At 35.8% G+C, this 23,540-nt stretch overlaps 4 protein-coding genes across 9 annotated transcripts in view; 2 read left to right on the plus strand and 2 right to left on the minus strand.

Annotated features, from left to right (window-relative positions):
- The window catches only part of Rad23 (UV excision repair protein Rad23), a 76,027-nt gene extending 58,951 nt beyond the window's left edge, over positions 1-17,076 (minus strand). Inside the window, exon 1 of the mRNA XM_076905062.1 lies at positions 17,073-17,076. The gene's annotated coding sequence lies outside the window, so the exon portion shown is untranslated. The remainder of the gene's footprint in view (positions 1-17,072) is intronic.
- On the plus strand, positions 5,001-7,172 carry LOC143428880 (tektin-B1). The gene is made up of 7 exons (XM_076904135.1): positions 5,001-5,158; positions 5,523-5,685; positions 5,755-6,015; positions 6,076-6,246; positions 6,352-6,574; positions 6,648-6,871; positions 6,971-7,172. The coding sequence occupies exons 1-7, from the start codon at positions 5,113-5,115 to the stop codon at positions 7,170-7,172; spliced, it is 1,290 nt and encodes a 429-aa protein (XP_076760250.1). The 5' UTR covers positions 5,001-5,112.
- Positions 7,230-10,279, minus strand: LOC143428879 (U3 small nucleolar RNA-associated protein 6 homolog). Of its 3 annotated transcripts, none has more exons than XM_076904132.1 (9): positions 10,122-10,279; positions 9,919-10,045; positions 9,701-9,841; positions 9,421-9,611; positions 8,885-9,109; positions 8,256-8,598; positions 8,007-8,177; positions 7,718-7,892; positions 7,230-7,647 (listed from the first exon to the last, which is right to left on the minus strand). In XM_076904132.1, exons 1-9 carry the CDS (start codon positions 10,211-10,213, stop codon positions 7,307-7,309), a joined length of 1,806 nt encoding a protein of 601 aa, XP_076760247.1. In that variant the 5' UTR covers positions 10,214-10,279; the 3' UTR covers positions 7,230-7,306. The 3 variants fall into 3 exon arrangements, with proteins under 3 accessions (XP_076760247.1, XP_076760248.1, XP_076760249.1); XM_076904133.1 differs by having other exon boundaries at positions 9,919-10,037; positions 10,113-10,237; XM_076904134.1 differs by having other exon boundaries at positions 7,518-7,647; positions 7,708-7,892.
- The window catches only part of Pdk1 (Phosphoinositide-dependent kinase 1), a 420,953-nt gene continuing 409,777 nt past the window's right edge, over positions 12,365-23,540 (plus strand). For 2 of the 4 annotated variants that reach the window (XM_076905028.1, XM_076905030.1), the window contains exon 1: positions 12,365-12,500. In XM_076905028.1, coding sequence (XP_076761143.1) covers positions 12,477-12,500 — 24 coding nt within the window. In that variant the 5' untranslated portion in view covers positions 12,365-12,476. The remainder of the gene's footprint in view (positions 12,501-23,540) is intronic. The other 2 variants (XM_076905029.1, XM_076905031.1) reach the window with 2 other exon arrangements.

Genomic DNA, 23,540 nt, shown 5'->3' on the forward strand with positions numbered 1-23,540 from the left:
TATTATACCCATGAGTACTAACATTTATTTTGTCTGTGTTATTAATTAGATCAGGATAGGTCTTCTTGCATTTCGCGTTTTTAGTAATATTAAAGTTTAACTAATAGATAAGTGATTTTAATATTAAGAAATGACATTAAGAAAGAGTAGTACACTAGATATGAATATCTATAAAAGTGAAATATCTTTATGAATATTAATAAGTAAAATATATTACATATTTAATAATTTGACAAGACAATTTGTTTTGTCATAGTAGTGCGTAGTGGTGAAGTCGGATACCCTCCGACTTCGTTTCTGCAATAATTATAATTATTGTGTAATGATGTTGGTGTGGATGTTGTAAATTTCATGTATAAAATAAATTATATATATGATAAATATCATATATATGGAATATATTGTAAATATATAATATAGCTTTCGTTTTAATTAAAATCTGTTTGCTTGGTTGCCAAAATAATGTCATATTACATGTGCAAGAGGACATTTCGCGACGAGTGTATTTCGAAATCGAAGCATCAGACTTGAATACTATTCCCATATTTTAGAATGAGTGCTTTGATGACGAGATCGATCGAAAGTAGTACACTTATTATAGAATTAGGACTTAATCATTCTATAGTTAAATTGAATATTGTTTGAGACAATGAGAGAGAAGCTTACCGGTTCCTTCTATCATTATAATATACAGAATATAAAATAATTGATTTTATATTTAGTTTTAATTTCGAATTCAACTTTGATTTTAAATTTAATTGTAATTTGAAGTTTAACTTTAACTTTAAATTTACTTAAAATTAACTTTAAATTAACTTTAAAATTTGACTTGAATTTGAAATATAACTTTGAATATTTGAACATTGAATATTTTTGAGATCAGATTGGGGGAGCGTTCGCTTCGAAGAAAGGGATACATTCCAAAGGATGTCGATTATTTTTTAGGGTGAAGAATCCTTCACTTTGTTTGCATCGCGCCACGCCTTTAACTCTATTCTATACATTGTAATATTAAAATGAATTGTTAATCTCTTGTTTCATTTCTCGAGCAGTATTTAATAATTGGTAGTTATTCCACTGCATAGAACATTTTTAGCTTCATGTTCGGTTAGCTTGTTAGATGTCGCTATAGTTCCCCAGTAGGGGCGCCCTGCCCTGTCTGTAAGGCCCTCGGTTATTCCGAAGGGTAGACGGGGAGTCCGCAACCTTCACCAAGGATATTAGTAGCTATGGATCTCGCTTAGAGCTTCATGACGCGCTAACTGAGCGTATCTCAATTCCTGCCTCAAAGGAGGCCGTGTCTAGAATGTTACTCGACGAAATTCTGGTCATGTTAATCATTTTCGTGGACGCGAAAAAACATCAACCACACTGGTGGCTGTAGCAGCAATCTTGTGTATATTTTATTTAATCATTTCTAAGATCATCTCCAGATCTTATTTGTGTTAGGATTTAAAGTAGAATTCATTACAGCTCTATGCAACGTAATAACTACTACTCAATGATTAACTTTTCAATTCAAAGAATAATAGATATCACTAATCATTATACTTAGATTAGGATTTTCAGATTTAACCCCTTCCGTGTTCATTGCCAGGACCCCATTTACGTGCCCAGGTGCTACTTGGGTGGAAAAGAGGCGATGGGCACGATGATTGTATAATAATTAATGAAATGTTTTTTTCGCGGCTGACGTGCTAGTGTATCGTGCACGATGTATCTTCCACGTTGTGTGTGTAGTTAGGCCCTGGAAGTGCGTCGTTTACATAGAAACGATTTACTATTACTTATAAATGGTATCGAATTTATTTTTGATCACAATAATGGTACCAATTCCAATAACATTCTCGTCGCTAGGATAACTTCTATGTTTTATGAAAAATACAGATTAGTTCAATGTTTCAAATTTCACATTGACCGTTCAAATGTAGATATAAACGCTTTACTGGCGTTGTACGCAATGGTCGCTAGTTTCGTCAGTCGATTACAGCACTGGTACGTACCCTTAGAGTGTGCGAGTGTGCTATTGTATGCCAAGCTCGGGTGTCGTAGGCGTCCCGGGGCGTTCTCTCTAGTGTAGGATTTTTGCGTTCGAGTGTTTGAATGAGAAATTTCCGGAAGTTGAACAAATGTGATGGTGCGAATCTTTTACTATTTTGAATATAGGACTAGGTAGGTAGGTAGTTTACTTCTGGTATGTTTGTCTGCTAGTAATAAGTAGGTATGGCCGGGCAGGTTGACCGCAGTCACCGATCGAGCAGGCGCGTTTTTCGTGTGGTACAACCTGTTTCAGGGAATTAGATTTGAATTATCGACGATATAGCTGGCACGAACGGGGGATGCCGTTCGCCACTGGCTTTACTCGATCGATTTTTCGAATCGACCTGCAGTCGCGGTCACGATTTCCATGAAACGAACGTTTTCTACTCGAGATTCAGCACGCTTGCACGGACAACGATTTCTTAAATCGTTGCTCGTCTTGCGTGTGTTTAGAAGTCTCTCGTTTCATGTTTTCATTCATTTTTTGAGTCATTCGTTGGTTTGTGATTAGGGAATCTTGAGCTTAGATATAAGTTTCAGGATCCTGGGCTTCATGCCCGAAGAAAGAAGAGGCTATATGCCGAAGAGGCCCGGAGAAGAGGGCAACTACTAATGACTATGCATTTGGAAGTAATTATCTGAATGCAAAGTCATTTTTTGTTACTACTTTGTCACTATGCTCGTATTTGTGTAGTAGTATGTTCTAGCCATCGGAATGCTGGCCTACCGAACGAGCCGCGGTTTCAATTGTAGTGTTGCGAATAATTAATTACGGTTTCAATTAGAGTTGCAAGTAAATCCAAATCGCTATTTTTATTAGCGTTACGATTAACTTCAGGTCGCGATTTTTATTAGAGTTGTGTATTAATTAATATATCGCGCTTTGAATTAGGGTTGCGTAAAAATGATAATCGTGATTGCTTTTCTATGATTCGTGTTGCGAATCATGAGATCGCGATTGTTTACTGAATCCATAATTACTGTTTACTATTATTTGTTTCACGGGTAAGATTAAATTCTATTTGCTATTTTAATATGTGTATTAATAGTTTTCAATTAGTTTTATAGTGTTGCGATTTACACATGTCGCGAGTAATTGCATCTTTTTGTTTTCTATGGAAGTAATAGTTTTCAATTATTAGTTTCTGAGTCCATTTAGAGTTGCGATAATGAACGACGCGTTTTTCACGATAGTGTTGCGACTAACGAAGCCCAAATCTTCCACTTATTCCGTGGAAACATCATCACCATCATAGTCTAAGAAGCTACATCGCACCAGGATGCGATATCGCATCTATAAAATCTTCGATTTGCGCTATGGAAGTGTGATCTTGCATAAAGAGTTACCACAATAGCTAAAGGGCTACATTGCACCGTGGTGACATTGCACCTATGCAGATCACCGTTCTAAAATCTTTTTATTAGTTTTGCGTACTTAAGTTATGGGTGTATAAATTAGCGTTGCGAATTAAGAAAAGCGCCCTGAGGTGGCTGCTCGCGCATTGCCTTTTCATGACACACCCCGCGATTAGATTCTTCAGATGGTCTTTATTTGATATTTAATTAAGGATTACTCATTGCATTTTACTCATTTCTGTTTCAATATATTATTATTGAAAATACATGTGTTGAAACTCATTTACCGCGAGGTATTCTTTGTTTTACGTTTAATACATTGATACTGAAAAAAAAGAATACCTCATTCACGATATGTAATAATTATAATAATGAGAGACGGTATGCTTTTGTCTTCTCCATTTCATGTCTCTGCCGATCGAGTTTTTGTCATGAAATATTACAAAACAATTATTTTCTACGAATAGATATTTCCTGGTTTTTACAACTTTTCATTTAATGTTGATTTATGATTGATATTTAAACATTCGACTGCGTGTTTTATGTATCAGAATGCATAAGCTTTAAAAATCGCAAAGCATATTAGACAGTATGTTTTAATGTAATCACTGACGGAATCGGTTGTACTAGTAAAACTACGTTTAGTTTTAGTTCTAACTATGCTGTGCTATATGAGTAACACTAAAACGATAGGATGGATAGGTAGGACCTTTGAACTTTGTGATACATCGATAAATTGGATGATTGGATTACCTTATACTTCGTCTGTGCTATTATCTTATGGAATTTCATATCGAATGCTTATAGGTATATAGGTATTGTTGTATTCTTTACAATTTAAAAAGAGGGAAAATTTAAGTGTTACCTAGGCAGACAATTAATATTCGTAACCCATGTAAAATTTCATAGTCCTGCAAGAGGATTAGACAATTATAAGTGAATCGTAAATAACTTAAATGTAATACGTAGTCCTTAGCATGATATCGTTTTCGAAAAATTAATTTTCTCAAAAACGTTACCAAGTACCCAGGTTCACCGACGAGGAGGTGACTACGCAAGGACTCATCTTTATGTCCCTAATCCCATCCACCCTCCATTACATTCATGTAACCGAGGACTGACTCTACTTGTGAATTTAAAACCGAAATCCATAATACATCTTCCAAAATCTAACATAGATTATAGAAATTGCAGTATGGACTTTACGATAGAGATATTAGAAAATACACTCCTCGCAAATGGCAATACAATGCTGATATTGTGTTGATATCATCTTGCCGTGTGTTGTCTGGGAAGTATAAAAATTATTTAAAATCCTGTGGAGGCTATTCGCTACATTGATTAAAAGAAATAAATTACGTTTTGAAGTTGTCATTTGTATTTGTAATTACTTGCAATGCAAACAGTAACAGTTTATTAGAAGCGATAATGTAATAAATAATTATATTATGTTAAATTATCAGTTTTCCTATACCCCTTAACACTTAAGGAAAGAATTAATTAACTTTATTACATGAAAAACGAAAATAATAGAAAGTAATTAACACGCAATAAATAAATGAAATAATGTGTTAAATCAATATTTAAGTCAATATTGCTTATATTGCGTTGCTATGACAACCACGCGTAACTTCTTTATTCCTAATATTGTTAGGGTAGTGTGTTTTGAAAACTTTTGTACAAGCATTAAAATCGTTACCAATTTTTATTCAAATTATGGCTAAGTCTGTAACTACGTACGAAAAACCCTTATCACATATAAGTAAGTGTAATTTTTTAGTTTTTCAAATCGTAAACGTCAATAAGTAGATGTCTGATTATGCGAACCGATCAACAGAATTGATGAAAACTGCAAAATTTTTGTCAAAAGCTTTTACTTTTATTTAATATTAATACTTTATACATTATTTTAAGAAGTGAATATGTTTTTCACACAAAATTAGAGCTATTTGATTATGTGAAATATTCAATGATTTAAACAATGTGTATTAGGATTAGTTTGAATAATTAACGTTTTTATGTAAATGTTATAACTTAATTTTTCTATAATTTTTTTATGTATTAAAATTATGTTTCTTTAGAATAAAGTAATTTTTTATTTATAACCGAGATGTTTGTTACAATAGATTTGGCAGATTGGTATGCTAAGCAATGGGATTTGCAGCAAAATGCAGCTCTTAAAAGTGCAGAAGCATTTGAGTTAAGAAATTCAGGAAAAATTGCCCGCTCTGAGACATTGGTAAAAACTATATGGGATACATATATGAATAATACTCGCCTGGCAGATAGGTAATAAATTAAAAATAAAAAAAGATAATGTTTGAGAAAACAAGTTTATATGACACATAATATTTGCAGAATAACAGAATTGTCTCGTTGGAGGGAGTCGATGCAGAAATTATTAGATACTTTAGTTGCAGAGATAAAATCTTTGCAAGATGAAAAATCTGATGCAGAAAAAGAATTAGAAAATTTGAACTATCCATTACAAGTAACAGCAGAATGTATTTCTATGAGGGATTGTCGTAGAGGAACAGAACTTACATATGATGAAGCTGATACAGAATTAAAAAAAGAACTTTGTGTTATAGAAAACATTAAGAAATCATTAACTGCTAGGTATAATATTGGCGTAACAAATATATCAATTTTTTATATATATTTATGATTTTTTTACAGAGTACAAGCTGCCTGGGAAAAATTGAATCGTTTAGAAGAAGTTAGATTTACAATACAATTAGAGGTAGAAGATAAAGATGAAACTATTAAAATTGAGAAAGAAAATCTTAGTTTAGACAGAACATGTGCAAATATTAGCTATAAACCGAATGCATTAAGAAATCCAAAAGGGTGAGAGATACAAATGCATTTCAACATTATAGCACATGTTGGGAAATGCAAATATCAGGGTATAATATTATCTTTTAACAGTTTATAGTCTACTTTTTTTTCCAGTTCTATATCATATGAGGCCTGGCTGGAACATTGTCGACATACTAAAACTTCAGCTGATAACGAATTAACTGACGTTTATAATTTTCGAGAAGCTATGAATGTAATGCGTGAACGTGCTAGAAACGACGTTAAAGCACAGCAAGATGTAACAGATTTTAGTTTACGAAAAAGAATCTATCAGACGCAAAAGGCTCGAAATGAATTAGAATGGCAAAAGCTTAAGGTAACTATAATTTATAAATGAAAGAAATTGTTTATTTTTAAGAAATAATTGCAACGATTTCTAACATTTGTAGATTCAAAAAGAAATGGAAATTTTACAAAAAGAAATCGTACGGTTGGAAGGCGCATTAATACATAAAATTGATTCGTTAAAATGTGCTGAAACACGATTAGAAAATCGTACTTACCGCCCTGGCTTCGAACTTTGCTGCGATGAAGCTGAATTAGGTTTGAAAGATGAAGTTTTACAGTTACGACAAACTGAAAAAGATTTATCAACAGTTTTGGAAAACTCAAAGTATGTACAGTGACGTGTTACTTATATAATAATGTATTTTATCACTTTTATCGTATAGCGAATTAAGATCTTATTTATGGCATTTGTATATTCTTCTAGAGGGGTGTATAATAATTTGGAAAGTTTACTCTTGCAAGTCGATAGAAACTTAGATGATAAACAACATTCGTTAGCAACAGATGTGATGTGTTTAGATATGAGAGCAACATTAAAAACTGGAGACAGAACACGATTACCTAACGAAACGGATCGTAATATTGTTCTTACACGTATGGAAAAAGAGATACCCCTTGAATCATAAATGAATTGCAACATTTCATGCAAATTTACCAGGCAGGGCGTTCATCAAATATATATATATATATAAAATATTTAATTATTATATCATCTACTTAGTAACGTTCCCATTGTGTACATTTCACTGTTCGAGCATATCTATGTATCGGTATTAATGGAATCTATATTGGCTTTAATTAAACTGTATTCTGAAATGAATGAATCTGTCAGCATTGGCTCTAAAGTTTTTACTGCTCTTCTATGTAAATCTCCAACTTTTTTTGGATCACCATATTTCATTTCAATTGTAATATATTGTATCCAAACATTTGTATTGTGTTTACCAAATTGTAATATTGACATTTCATTGCATTTTCGCAAGTGTTTCAATGATACTTCAGGTTGTATAAGTTCTAGTTCTATCATTTTCTTGTGCAGTTCAAGAGAAAATGGAGGTTGTAAGCAGAGATTATCATAAACTCTTCGTGCCGCTTTTATACCTATTATAAACAGAATTAATATTACAAATATTAGTAAATATAACTAATTTTGTAACTTACAATTACGTACTCTTTTTTAGGACTAGCCACTCAATATAAACAGGTTTCATCTCTCGAGCAATACTTGGATGTCCTTGTAAAGCTGCTTGGAATACTTGTTCAGTACTATCGGAGCATTTTGTTTGTGCATGTAATATTTTTACTTTCCATAGAGGTAATGCCTTTTCTCCAAGGATTTGTGTTGCCTAAATAGGCAGATATTTCGATTATTAATTAGAAATAAAAGTGTATTTATTTCAGTTATGAATGGTAGACTCCTGATATGCTAAAACTTAATAGTTCGTAATATCTTTTTGTACCTTTGAAAAAACAATTTCAGCTTCGTTTTCTTCTTCTGTGGCATACAAATATCTTAATCTAGCATGCCAAAGACTTGTACTATTTGGTATGGCATCAGTTGCCATGTTCAAAATATCTTTTAATTTTTTGTTGGCAGTTTCATCTTCTTTCTCAACCTTTAACATATTAATCTACAAAGATAATGTTCAATATTAAAGTATTTATCTTTCTATTTCATTTCACGAGAAATAATAAGATGCTTTGCTAACCCAATGTAAGTAATATTTTTCCTTTAATTTTTTTGCTTGATGTGCTTGTAACAGTACAGTTTTTAATAGTTTCCTTTTAAAATTTGGCAAAGAATCAGCTTTTTGATTAATTTCTATTAAACATTCTATATATAATGACCACATTTCTTCAGTCTTAATTTTTTTAACTGCAGTTTGATACACTTTATTACAAGATGTTATACGATCTCTTAATGGAGTTTGTTGTAAATTATTAGTTTCTACAACTTTGTCATCTAAAGAGGGCTGAGCAAGTCCTTCTAATTCTCGTCGAGCCATTGTATCCCACATTAGAGGTTCATGAGCATATTCTTGTATCATATCACTAAAAGAAGTTGTAACAATTCAGTTATAGACAATCGACAATTTTGACATATATGTATATATATGTCAGTATACTAACATATGTATGTACAGACTATTCCAGGTAAGTGTTGTCACAAAATTTTAAGACTTCTTGTGAATAAAGATTGTACTGGACAAATATTTGAGCTACATTGAAATCTGCAATAAGTTTTGTAAATCAAATTCCTTTTCGAATTTTTTGAAAAAAAGAAATTGTTATACTGACAGCACTTACATAGGATTTCTTGTACTTCCATTCTTCATACCTAATGATTTTATTTTGTAATTTCTCTGTATTGTTATATTCCTTTGCAATATTTAATAATTGTATTATGAATTTAATGTCTTTAATACGCTTTGATGCTTGTTGATATACGGTATAAGTTCTTTTGAGTCCAATGGTCATATCATCATCAGTTCTTGTTGGCATTGCATTCTCACTGTTACTTTCATTTTTCTGATCGTTAGCCACTGCATCTTCTAATTCTAATCTAAATCATAAGTCTAATTATTCAAAACATATATAAAAATACTGAGAATGAATTCCTTTCACAATGTAACATGTGTGTAGAGATTTAGGCAAACTAATTATTAGATATTTAATATTTAATTTTATAACAGCACAATATAATTTAAAATTCCAATTAAATTATATTATGTGCAATATATATAATTATCTATAATATTATATAAAATTACATATTTTTGCATCTATTTTTTTTTCCGTTTGTTTATTTTTGTTATATTACTTGCTAACTTATTACAATATGAAAGGATTAGAAACATATGTCATGTTGCTTACTTGAAAGTATCAGTAAATAATAATTGAGAAGTTGGATGTATGTGCAAACCGCGAAGAAGAAATTGACGTGCAGTTTGTTTATTTTTATTTTCTTCTAGCTCCCAACGCGCCGCAATATGCCAACATTTAGGTTTGTCTTGATGAACTTGCAACATTCTACCCAACATGTGACTAACATTGTTGTGATATTGCTGTTACATTTTATATTGATTTGTATAAATAAGTAAATCGATGGATTCTCTTTAGTAAAGAAAAGAAAAATTATAATTCAAATACATACAACATGTTTGCAAAATTTTATGTAGGCAACCCAAAAACGTATATCATCTTGGAATTTAAATATTGCATCTCGATATAAACGATCCATTTTATTTGTAATTGTATTATCGATTTCTGATTTCTTCTGAGTAATACCAATTTTCTATTAAATAGGAAGAAATTATTATATACATATCTGCAGTTATGTATTATAATATTGTATATATTGTAATAACATACATCTCTGCGTTGTTTAATTAGTTTAAGCAGATCCATTTCATACTGTATGTATCTTAAATAATCTTCTTTAGTTTTTGTATGTCGTTGAATTTTATATTCATATTCCTTAAGCTTTTTTGCTATTCCCCTACGTAATTTATAAAAATATAGATTATTAGCAGAGGTAAACAATATGGTTATAAAACATAACCTACTCTGCGTACCGAATTTCATTTTTGTCAAAAAGTTTAATCCTTTCCATTTGTTCCAATTCAGGAATCATATCCTCACATCGTTTTTCCACAAATTCTGCCATGGTTACTTAAAATTAACGAAATTTGATTTAATCAATACACAATTGAAAGATTTTTAACACAATATCACGTCGTGTTATCACCAAAGGCTAGGTGCAGTCTAGTTCTATCACCTTATGGAACTTTAAGTGTATCTAGAGACTTTATGTTTGAAACTTCATGCCTTTAAATATCTATCTTCTAAAAAAAATACGGATTTGTTATGCCTTTCATAATATCATTTGTATTGATGCATCTAGATTGTTTAATCAATTAGTAACGAAAATTTTATAGCAACAACAGTTAGATATTCTTCAGAAGAAGTTGATATCTTTTTATCGCAAAAAATGCCATGTGAATTCGACCGTCGTGATCGTCTATTTATGTAGGGCGATTTTGTTTGACATTTTCTTTCTTCTTTTGCATCTATCACATCTATGGTTTACGGTTTAATATTTAAATAAATATATTTAGGTATATTTCGATAGTTTTATTGTAATTTATTGTATATTTCCTTAGTTTTTTTATAATTTATTTTATATTTCCCGCTTTAGAGGTAAGAGAGAGAAAGATGCTATAAGAAAGAGTGAGATAGGCAATGCTGACCTTACTCTAGAACCTCTGGCGCCATCTCTGTAAAAGGCGCTCAAACTGGTCGCACATAATTATCGACAGCGAAGTAAACTGTTAAAGAACTACTAGCGCCATCTCTGTACAAAGTTCTGAAACTAATACTCGACCAGTTTCAACGCCTCTCCAATAAATGGCGTTAGTAGTTCTTTAGTAGTTTACTTCGTTGTCGATAAGTATGTGCGACCATGTCATCTGTCTCACTCTTTCTTATAACATCTTTCTCTTACCTCTAAGGCAGGAAACATAATATGATAATATACAATAGAGGTTTAAAAGCTGTTTCCCTTTAAAATTGCACAATATGTAGTATTATTATTTATATTTGCATACGTTACTTTACTGTCTCACTTGCAATCAACAAGCGCTGTATCGAGTTAGATTAAAATTAATAAAAGCAAGTATAATCTTATATCTTTGTTTCATGTTAATCTATTTTAGAATCAAAATGAATGAACTGTTTAATTTAGTCATTTTTAGTATTCGTTTATAATGTGGATGGAAAAATGTCACCGTTGTTGACAAAATTGATGAATGAACGGCATTGGCAGGCGGTATCAGCACTGTAACAGTACCGCGTGCTGTTCTGGTGCATTTCAATACGTGTAATCCTGGTGATATCCCTGTGGCGTTACGGAACCTGAGGGCATCACTGTGATACACTAGTGCTTTTCGAAGTGTTATGTGATTTCCTGTGTTGTCTGGGTATAATGGGTCCTTTTTTCTTTAATTCTTTCATTATACTTGTACAATATATAATCCCTAAGCTTAACGTCAATAACCATCCTTTAGTTTATGAAAAAGATAGGAAAATCTTTATATTAAATTGTGCACTTCACAGTTTCAGCGGCGTGGTATATAACTGTTGCGCGTATGTGCATATAGGAAACTGCGTGCAACGCTGCGACGGGGGAGAGCACTGTCGCTCTCGCAGTGCTGACCATGGCGTACTAGTGGGAGGTAGATGTTTCTGTTTTATTCTGCATACGTTGTGCTTAAAAACCTAACAAAAGGATTTTATCAAGTTTCCAATGCAATTTTCTTTTTACAGATGTTTATTTCCTTTTACAGAATTTCAAAACGAGGGCTGAAATCTTTCTAGAGCAGCATCCTCACTAATGTTAGTTATGAGCTGTCACTGGTGAGTAGTAGTGAGCGACAAAAGATTCGCGGGAAAATAAATTTGAAGTTACGACAGAGGACTCACTATTTTATACTGTAGGTCGATAGCATTATCTTAACACTTTACCTACTGGAAGCTTGGTAACTGGTTTTGATCGATATTAACGTTTATAGACTGGAAGCTTATTAATCGACTCGTTCACTGACTGTTTATTAATCGCCTTTTTGCTTCTGACGTCTATCCGTTTTTGTGACCCATCAATCGGTTCTTCGTCGCTAAGAAAAAGGCAAAATCAGACCCAATTACAGGCGGTAGGTAAAGCGTTAATTGTCGTAAAGTTTGGATATTGACTGTAAGATGGCGACAGGCACGGCTGCGGTGCGAACGAGTCGGCGATCGACATGGTTATGCCATCCATGATGGCCGAGACAGTTTCCGAGATTTCGAGGACGGTGTCGCGAGTACGTGTACCCCTTATCGCACGTTTAAGCGTTAGTGAGGTTCATCGGCAGGTGAAAAGGATTCCGGAAAGAATGACAGACAGTCCAGCGGCACTCGTAAGTGTTGTCACTGTCTATTAAATCTTCTAAAACGGAGTATTTGGGACCCATGCTCGATAGGTTACCCATCGAAGAAAATGAACGTATCTAGGGTTTCATCGCGTTCGTATATCGATAATCTAGGAACGATCGAATCAGTTGATAGCTGATATTTCCATTCTTTCTCGATTTGGGCAATCAGAATGGGTGGAAGCTTCCAAAAGAACTGATCAGAATGGGGACGTGCAGTTCACGTCTGATATTGTATAACGCGCAAACGCAGAGCTGAGGTTCGTTGCCCGTTCTCGTTTGACGTCACTGGTTGGTGGTGGTTGTCACCTGTTTCTCCCGGCGGTGACGTCACGGGTAGTTGTGACGTATCCTAAAGATCGTTTTCTTCGCCATGCCGGGTTTGTTTATATGACGTACGCGCATACGTCAGATTGCTTACTCCAACGGACGAATAATGAACTTCGATGCGAATATTGATGCGTTATTTATGCGTTTATTGATATTTTCCGAGATGACGTTCGCTATTCGATGTAGGAACGAATTTGGCGGCACAATATCCGCTCTCCATATTGATTTCGCGTTTACATACCAGACATAAGCGATGTTTACAGAGTACTTATTGTACGAAACTTCCGAATACTGTTTACTATCCCTTTATTTATATTTAGGTACATATATTTCGTAGATGCTATATACACATTTCTTTAACCAATATATCGACAAAGTTTATATAACGTGCGATGGAATTATTATCGAATTATAGTTATATTATTTAATAGAGTATTGCAGAATGAAAGTTAAGGAATAGCAAACACTATATATGGATATAAATGTGTAGAAGTCAGAAGGAGAGAGAGAGAGAGAAGGAGGAAGGCAAATAGCTCGAATCCCAAATCCCAATCGTGTGTGCACGACGATCATATGATAAGAATTACACGACACGCAGCGCGACTTTAAAAGTGATTTCAATCGCATTTAATGGGGTTTGCGATTCAAGAGACGACCTTGTACGATCACGATCTAATGGCTTATAGTCAAACTCCTATGTGTTGCTTACCTCGAATGCCTCCAAGTCGATCTAAAACTGGTTGCACAGACCTTCAAATAATGGCTACGATACTTGATGTCGGCCAATACCAAGAATGAAACGAATAAACAAGTAAGCACGCAAGCAAATGTTTAGAAGCGTTTAGAGGTAGCCAGTTTACTTGTCGGTTGTCGGAAGTATTGAATCAGCGTGAAATTGGACTAAACACTTTGGTTCTATGTTTATTTCTAAATCGATATTTCACTTCAAGAGACGTTTCGCGTGAATTTACCATCCGCGTTTCTGTGATTGAGTAATTAATACTTTTTCTTCCGTTTTACTCTCTTTACATTCTCGAAATAGAATAACTTATTTTCGCTACGCTACTTTCATCTGGCACAATGGATTGAAACGAAGCTCTAAATTGAAATATTTTAGTAGTTCTAATTATTTTAATATAAAGTTTGATCTAAATTCGCATTTAAGAATTGATTTTCCACAGCTGATTATTTACAGTTTTGTTTTTCCTTCGAGCACAGTTTTTGTACAAATAGTATTCGTGTGTGGAGAGTTCATTTAGCGTGCAAGCTGTTGGTGGTAGTTAAAAGTAAAAGCGGAAATGGGCTTGGTGCGGACGACAGTGGTGTAACCAGGTTAGAATGCTTTTATCGTCGAATTAAATGGCCAGGAACAGCCGGAAGTGCTAACGCCGTTCCATGGGAGTATTTAATTTTGTATACAGTTCGCTCTATTTATTCTACTCCATCACGCGCATCAGGCTAGCTCGAAAAGTATCGTAACATATTCCACGCTCTCTAGTCCCTGGGCTTTAATTTTGAATGTTCCGCCCGCCTCTCTCTGCTATCCATCAACGTGATAAGCTTTGAAACTATGCGTGAGCCAGTTTCAAAGTACGGCTAAGCAAACATAATCTCTTGCCCGATTGTTCGCAATCAAATATTAGAACAAGTACTCGCTCCCTTATTGACGAATAGCTTAGGATATTCGCGAAATTATTCGCTAAGTACATTATAATATTTATTACAGAAATGGATATTTATCATAGTCACAAAGGCGTATTCGTTACAGGGACGCACAGAGAAGTTACTCGGAAACTGTTTACTCTTACTTGAAACTAGACGATTCAAGATTTTAGAATTTTATTTATAAATATTTGAAACGGTATAGTTTTATAGCGAAGCTCCGTTGCTTCTCGTAGAATCGTGTACATGTAAAGAAGGGAGAGGAAGGAAGAATTAGGAACAGAAATTCAATTATATGGAAACGGAGGCGGAAAGGAGTACTTTCGAGAAACTATTGCGTGTGTTAAAGGTTGCTGTTCCTCTAGTGGCGAGTGTTGGAGGAGCGTCACAATAGGAAGGTAAAAGTTGCTTGCGAACGTTACGTTATAATCTGTTTCTCGCGAAGATCTTTGATCCTTAAAGGATTGATCTCCTTTCCGAATTAGATTGTGCAGAATCGACACGTACCGTTTCCTTCGAAGCGAAGCTCAAATGTAACGCGAGGAAATAACGGTAACGATAGAAATACGATATCGATGTAATTCATTTATTCGTACGTGGCGTTCGCTTTCGCAGGAACACCGAGCGTGATCTAATATCTGTTTTATCCCGGCTTGTGGAGGAACCATTTCAATCCCGTGGCGAGATAGGATCGTGTAGCAGCATGCGTCGCATTGAATAGCTGCAATTGTGCAGCTGCAGTTCGGTAACGATTATTGGTGTAGGTACATGTATACCAATAATGTTAACGAGACACCTCGTATATTGTCATCCACGCGCGTAAACTTGTCCCACGATATTCCTGATTTCCCTCTGTTACGATTGTTTTCTGCCACCTTTGCTTTACTCCTTTCGCACTCTCGATACAAGCTACATCTGCACATGCATAGCTGTTTGGCTATTGGTGTACTTAATTCATCGATTTTTAATTCAACACGGTGTAGACAAGGATTACTATAGACGTAGATACGATGTCTTTGTAAAACTTCTTTTTATTATAATATTTTCAATATCCCGTGATAAGGAGATGAAATAAAAAATGTATAAAGCAGAAAAAAGAAAATGAAGCGCGTTGCTTCGGTTTGCTAGAGATGAAAGAGGAAAATGGAAGGAAAAAAGAGAGAAGAATGTTTGTAAGACTACCTAGCAGGTCCTGCCTTAAATGCGGAGATTTTAAGGACGGATCAAGAAGTGGTATATATTGAAACGGATAGGAAACTGTGTGCTTCCGGGAAACTGTATGTGTCGATGTCCCTTTAGTGGAAAGTGTCGGAGGGGACCGCCATAAAAGTATATTTATTTGATATATCGCCATCTAATGGCGTGTAAGAGTTAAATAATTGCAGAAATTTATTTTATATACCGCAATACATTCATGTAAAGTTCTTTGAAGAATTATAGAAATGAATAATAAATGATTGAACATACGCGCATGATCACCGATTCGTTTGAATGATTTTTAACCACGATAGCAGGGGGTTGGCCCGAATAATGAGTAAACTCGTTTCATCATCGACGATGGCCAGACTGCGCGTACCGGCAAAATTACGGGCGACTTCCCATTGTTTGGACACTAGAAATTTATGGTTACGGGCTGCGCTCGCGGTTATATTCCAATTCACATGCCGAGATATTGATCTTAATTTGAATCTACTGGGCGACGCCTTAATTCAGATCAATTGGTCCACCAATTAATTGGAGAGTAACGACCAATCGCCTGTCATGGGAATAATTAGGGAATACCATTATCAACCTGGTCCTACATTGTCAAAAAATAAATAATTTCCCACCTACCTTGTTGATCGTGTACTCTGGATAATGTCTTTTAAACCGGACGACTAATGGACTTTTATGAAAGAAATTGATGTAGTTTTACTGAAAATAAGTTTGTTTTAATCTGAAATTTAGAAACTGGTGATACGTATCAACAATTCGATTGATATTAAATAATATGTTTCAAGTACATGTAACTTGTACATATCTTAAATTACAGTTGATACATGTTATAAAATGATAAGTTGTTTCATAGTAAAGTTGGCAAAGATGCAGAATAATCGTAGAGGAGAATTTAGACGAAAACTAGATGGAAACAGAGTCTCTTAATTTTTTGGTCAGCTGAAGACACAGCTGATTTGATTAAAACAGAAATAGGTCAAGATACTTCATGGCGAATTGGAACACTGGTAACGTTCTCGCTGGTTGTACATATTTCGCTTTGATAACGTATAAAAGTATATTTTATCGATATTTTGAACGCGGAAAAGCGGTAATGTAAAACATCGTTAAATGATGTTTAAAAAAATACTCTGGTGCAACGATTAGGTAACACGTAGCAGACTTGTAGGAGTTTTATTTCTTTTTTAATAGATGCAAAAAATTTATGGTACCGCCAAATCGTGTAACGAATATCGTGTTTCTGGTAGGCAAGGTTTATTTACGATGTTATAATTTTCGGCCAGGCGTGGGATTCTAATCTATCGCCGCATAAATAGTAGCGTTCGAATTGTCTCTCTCGGTTAGCAACTGACCAAGAAATTACGTTTTCTTCGTGGAATTATTTATGGCCATTGCGACTGTTCGGTGAGAAAAAGCAACTGTGTGAAATTCATTGTCTTGCTTCATTCAATTGTGGATAAATTGTAATTTTAAAAATATTCTCGCCCACGCGAAACCTTTGAAAAGATCGGACGTAAGAATTGATGGCGTTGCAAAATCTCTACGTTCATTTTTTATTCGGAGATCGTATAATGGTTGAATTATACTTACATTCGTGAACAAGTGTTTACGTTCGTTTTTAGTTTTTTTTAACGCATTTGGTGTTAAAATTTCCTGCGATCGTTGTTTAAATTAGTTTCAAGCGACGGATATATCGTAATCGATTATTGTACGTCGATCAAGCTTACTCGTATGAGGAAACGCAATAAATAATACGATCGTTTTAATAGATTTGTCGATAGCACTATTTCTACATAAAAATAATTGTATTGTGGTCTATCTTGAGATTTGAACGACATTAATATGAAATTTTTAGTGTGTTCCGTTTCAGATTAATAAAATTTCTTTCGAATCACTAGAGTTGTGCGCTTACCTTTTTTTATTATACACTTTCGGATCGCCGTCGACAACTTTCAACCCCTTATTTTCCTTTAAAATCATGCGTACCTACAACATTCTTATATCACGCAATCCTTAAAATAAAACATCTAACACGAACCACATTCCAACTAATTTGTAAATTTCAGCCTCGCGTGCGAAAATTTCCACCTCGAATCAATTGTCAAAATAAGGAACACTTTTCAATCTTCGCATACTTCGGCTCAGATTAGCGCGTGGAATATTAAGTTGAATGAAATTTCAGATGAAATATTTTTGCGTACACGCGTTGCATTAGATAACGGTCGTGACAAAACGATACCGCGTGCAATTAATGGCAGTCGAGAGAAACGGCCGCGTAGAGCGTTCGGTTTGGCACGGTCTTCGCTCGAGGGTAACGAAAAGAAGCGGTGCGTTTCACGGTGGTAGTTTCACTTGGTATCCGAGAGCATCGTTCCGCGGCCGGATTAGAAACTGCACTTAGTTTTCCTCCGGTGAAAGATACGTCCGGGTGGTTCCGCGTCGTCGTCAAGAGACAAATTGCACGGCCGGATTAGACGAATGTCTTGGAGCGATCGCAGCCGACATTTCCGCTCCCTAGAACCTGTTTCGAACCGGCTTCGATCACGCGGTCCTCCAGCATTTTTCAACCGAGCCCGCGCGTTCGAGTTTGCTCGCGTTCCGTTAGGTGGCGGCACGGCCATCGAATCCGCGGGGTAGACTTTGCTTCGACGAAATGAATTTTACCATGGAAAGAAGGAACACATTTTCCTGCTACATGATTAGATTCTTCAATTTTTATTACACGTTTCCACTCTTCGATGTCCTTACAGGGAACTTAGTGCTAATAACCATAATTATCCTTGTGCGGTGGGGATCAGAATACACCCACAGTATCCTCTGCTTGTCGTAAGAGGCGACTAATAGGGGAAGATAGGGTTGACGAAGTTGTAGAGAAGAGTAAAGAGAATTTTAGCTGAGGAAAAGAATAATCTGTGCAAAGATGTTAAATGCGATAAGCGTGCAAAGGGAAAAGTATGTATGTAGGAATGTGTATAAGGGAAACAAGATGGGAACGTTTTCTGTTGGGCAAAATAAGGGCGTAGCGCTTTTGACAAACGCCATCTACTGGCTGTAAAAGACTGATTTGTAATGCCAGTAGAAGATTGTAAACAGTGAACCGTAATCATACTTGAACTTAAATTATCTTAGAATTAACTTTAAAGTATTTTACGTTGTATAATTATTCTATCTTAGCCTAGGTGGCGCTTATTGGCGCTGTGGACGCGGGTCACCACAAATCTCACCACTTTGCGATATTCGTTTCGTTTCTGTTTATTACGATCATTCTTTTGGTGTTTTTATTTTTCCGCGGGTATTTTCTAGTTTTACTCTAAATGGTACGATTGAATTCATAGAAGAAGTCATTCAAGGAGGAAGCGTGTGTCTCAATTAACGTAGAGTAAGAGGAGAAAACTTCGCGTTGGCAATAAACTCTTCATTCGATCTCGATTCAGTTATTGTTGACCAATTGCGTGGAATACTTGGAAGCGAATGTACCTCGGCTTCGATTTTGCTTTAATAAACCGGGGACAAGACATTCGTACAGTAATTTATCAGATGGGATAGCAATTCGAGGCATCAAACGGTTTAATTTCATTAACCAAACCAAAGTTTAATGCGAGAGATTGAATTATTCCGATCGGTTGACAAAAGGGCAATTTCACCGATGTTGCGCGATCGCGAAATCGATATTATCCGCTATTTAGCCATGACGTTTCGATTAAACTCTCCTATCGAGTGTGCAAATATTTTCCTCATTTAGCGCGCTGGCCTGTAATCAGTATCTGCTGGATAATATTTACATCGGCGCGGCACAAAGTCCAATGAAATCATTACCCGAGACGTCTGCCTCTCTATTTGTCCGTGGCCGACTTTTCGTTCGCTATTTCGCTGAATAACATCACGTTTATACAGCCAGAACTTTTCTACGCGTGCGCTATTACCGCACGATAAAAATAAGATTCCGGATCTGCTACCGCGAGAGACACCGCGACGGCATTCAGCGACAATGCGCGTGCAATTACGAACAGACTGGATATCTCTCAACTGGACAATCTGCATGTCTAAATGCAGATACCGTTTGCAGTCAGCATTTACACGTCTTTAATACGATCAAGATTGTTAGAATGCATCCGAGATTCTAGGAATAAAACGGTACCAGTCGAATCTCTGAAAAAAGAACCCCTTAAGAATTTGGTATAAATAAAAATTGTGTCTCTAGTGGTCTTCTAACACTTACCATTATTTAACGGATACGATATAGTTGTCCGAATATACTCACTTCCGCCACCGTTTCCATATAATTGAATTTTTCATCTGTCCGTAACATCCCCTCGTTTAAAGCGCGACTTCGCCATTTTGGTAGCCTTACTGATGAGGCCATCAGCAGACTCAGGATGAAACGTTCTTTCCTCTCTTTTCCATCTCTTCCTTCTTACACATATACAATTCTGCACGAAGCAACATGCTCCAGATGATACTTGTGATTTCAATGTGTCACGTCGGTTTTTTGGAAGATCGATTAAATTTTTACAATATTGTATAAGAAAAGGTAATAATCGCCAAGTCAAACCTTTCGAAAAAAGGAGAATTTGAAAAGGAAGATGAATCGTGGAATGCAAAGTAAGCGTGACGATTAATTGGCGAATTAAACAAAAGTTGAAATGGTACGCGGAGGAACGGGATGAAATACAAGAAATAAAGAGAGAGAAAGCGCTCGACAAGACTTAAACTCGACGGAACTGGTATGGTTCAAATAAAATACAGCGAAAACGTTGCGTGAATCACGTGGAAATATCTGTACACAACATGCCGTGTCGTTGTATCGTTTTTACCGGATGGCGCATTGTGCAGCTCTTTGTAGTCACGTTGCATGTTTCCCAAATGTCACAATAATCGTACGCCTTGGGTTCGCATACCGCTCGCCGCGTATTTTCAAAAGCTTCTGGACGTCAATGCTTTTGTGTCTGGCGAAATGTTATTACATTTGTTGATTACAAAGTATACAATACGTCTCTTATTATTGGCTATTATTGGCTTCGGGGGATAATAATTACGATGGGCAATAAATTTTTTTCAGTCCTGCGTTTTCGAAATTTGCTGAAACTTTACATTTTTTTAATCATTCAATAACGAAGAGTCCTGTGATTTATAATTTTGGGGAATTAGCATCATGTTAAATAAGATGTATCGTATCTTGTTACCATAGAAAAGAAACAACCAATCTATTTAAGATGTAGAAGTTGGGTGAGACACATCTTGTGCAATATACAAATATTCTACCAAATTAAAACTAAATTAAATTAAACTTGTGTAATGTTTGTGATGTAAACGCAAAATTGTTTAGATCCGCGTGCCATTTCGATACCATTTGAATTCTTTTCTAATCACGAGAAATTGTGGCGAAACGGAACGTTATTCATTATCAGAATCGCTACCAGTTACGTTTGCATCGAAATCTTGGTTAATCGCAACAGTACGAGTAGTGGATAAAAAAAAGGCGGGTATGTGGGTGGCAGTGTTTGCTAAAGAAATTCGTTGAGAGAAAGTCGCGGTGGAACATTGCGGTTAAATGACTGTGCGTTGTGCACACACGCGTGGCGTAGGCGTGGAATTTCGAAAATGTTGCATGCCGCTTTAATCTAAACGCGTTTCGCCGCAGGACGGTTTTTGTGAAACGACGTGTCATGCAGCGTCGTACAACAACTGTTCTTTATCGCATAACAGTATTACATGCAACACATGGGGCATGACTAAAGAGGTTGAACCGCTGAGACTAGCATTTCCATCAGCTTATGCATGTTACACGGTATCGCTGTTTCTGTTTCGTGTTAATAATTGATTTCGCCGCGTTTGCGTAATAAATACCGCATTTTTTCTTCATGCATGCAGGCTCGACTATGTGACGACAGTTTACGCGTGGGGTTAAACACCCCGAGATTACGGATTACATAAATTCTCGATTTGAAACGAATCGCTTCTTAAACGCGTATGACGAGACACTGGAAACATTTCGATATTACTCACTATATCGATTATTTAGCAAGAACATTACCATATTAAGAACACGCTCTTTTTCGCATCCTTGGCATACACGCACTCCTTAATTCGTCATTCTCTCTTACGCAGATGCACATACACGTGTGCGCGCATTCGATCTCAAGAATGAAAGGAAAACACCCAACAAGTAAAATTTAATTATTTCTTTCCTGTTTTTACGAGCAGTTCGCCGGTAATGATGTTCTCGTTAATGTCCAAAGTATGTTCAGGACGATGGAAGGAAACCAGATCAGATGGAATCACGATGGAATCGAGAGAGAAACACGTCGCGTGTCCTGGTTTCGCCTGTGCCGCGCCTCGATGACGTGTCCACGCGTTGAATTCTCTCCTTGTTTTTGTTTTCCGGCCGCGGCGTGCTTTATGCAACGCCTCCGCAGGCCGCGACGAGGCCCTCGTTGCTCGCGCAACACGCGCGGATCGCGTCCCGCATGATTCACGTGCAAACGATGCGACGATCGTCTCTTCACCCTGGTTTCTTCTCCGCCAGTCGATCCGCTCCGTTTACCGTTTATCAGAGGCTTAAGTCCTCTTTGGACTTTGAGTACCGGAGACTCTGTTCGCCATGCATTCCTTTCAAGCTTCAATCGTATCGGCAGCTTGTGTTGTTTTAGTAGGAAGGATAATTAGTTTGTAGTTTTTAATGCGCGCATGTGTTAGAGACGGTGACTCTTTCCTGTTTTTTAATTTCTTGGTTTAGTCATCTTCTGATTCTTAATCGTGATCACCCTGTCGCAAGTTTAACTCTCTACGAGTCAAATTTTTTTATCTGCAGATAGTTTGCAACGCATTAACTTTGATGCTTTCGGTTACTAATGCTGCCAACCGTGATCAATATTGCTATTGGTTATCTCCGAGACATTATACAATAGGAAGTTTATGTCATCTCGTGAAAAAACTAAAATTACTTAGTAAAATGTTGATACATTAATCGTTACTTAATCGAAAGTTACATGGGTTTATAGAGGATTAAGTAGTGTCCAATCAGCTTCTGGTTACCATATGTTTGGGACCAGCAAGCAGTCGCTGCATAACAGTTGATCAGACTGTTGCCATCACCCTTAATATCGAGGACTTCGTCATCCCTTCCGTACAAATGCATCATCAGTACTGGAAGGGACGATGAAATGGCTTCAAGATCGGTAATTAGCATTTAGAGGTCAGGAAATATAAAACCATAGCAAGAATCAGACGAACAGTAGTATTTTTAGTATACTATCCTAGTTCTTCGAGTATTTAGGCATATTTAGGTACGATATAAAAAGACTTGATCTAGAGGGTTCTCCAAGTTCTTAACCAATATAACTAAACTGGAGGAACGATGAAAATTCTTAAATATTTCGAACAGTTATTTATAGGCGGACCTAATCACAGAAGTTCAGGAGTCTGATACACTTCGTTTCAGATTTTACGTCGTAAATATGATTGCTCGGTACAAGAGGGTTTTAGCAAGCGCGTAAAAGGATTGAATGGGGGCGGACTTCAATATAATTTCGTCGAGGAGTTTTTTTCATGGAATGTGGAGATTAACTGATCATTACACAAGTTAGTTTTTTAATTTGAAACTAGACTCTTCTTTTGAAAAGAAAATGCTGCCTCGTTTTTCGCTCGAGGAATTTTTACGTCGTAACATTTTTTTATAGGTAGTTTATAAGAGCAGTTGTTCGTTGATACTGATTATTCATGGAGATATCATCTATTATATCATCGTATGAGATAATCTTCAGAAGAAATGATGCTGGAGCTTTCCGTTGCGTAGGTGCAGCGATCTCCATCGTGGCACGC

The sequence above is a fragment of the Xylocopa sonorina genome, chromosome 11 (genome assembly GCF_050948175.1).
Source record: "Xylocopa sonorina isolate GNS202 chromosome 11, iyXylSono1_principal, whole genome shotgun sequence".
NCBI lineage: Eukaryota > Metazoa > Arthropoda > Insecta > Hymenoptera > Apidae > Xylocopa > Xylocopa sonorina.

Excerpts from the sequence above, each read along its gene's own strand:
- LOC143428880 (XM_076904135.1), top strand. The coding sequence starts at position 5,113 with ATGGCTAAGTCTGTAACTACGTACGAAAAACCCTTATCACATATAA. Across the intron at positions 5,686-5,754 it reads AATACTCGCCTGGCAGATAG|AATAACAGAATTGTCTCGTT; the intron begins GTAATAAATTAA and ends TAATATTTGCAG. Across the intron at positions 6,247-6,351 it reads GCATTAAGAAATCCAAAAGG|TTCTATATCATATGAGGCCT; the intron begins GTGAGAGATACA and ends TTTTTTTTCCAG.
- LOC143428879 (XM_076904132.1), bottom strand. The coding sequence starts at position 10,213 with ATGGCAGAATTTGTGGAAAAACGATGTGAGGATATGATTCCTGAATTG. Across the intron at positions 7,893-8,006 it reads CTGAAATTGTTTTTTCAAAG|GCAACACAAATCCTTGGAGA; the intron begins GTACAAAAAGAT and ends CTGCCTATTTAG. Across the intron at positions 7,648-7,717 it reads GTGGCTAGTCCTAAAAAAGA|GTATAAAAGCGGCACGAAGA; the intron begins GTACGTAATTGT and ends TGTTTATAATAG.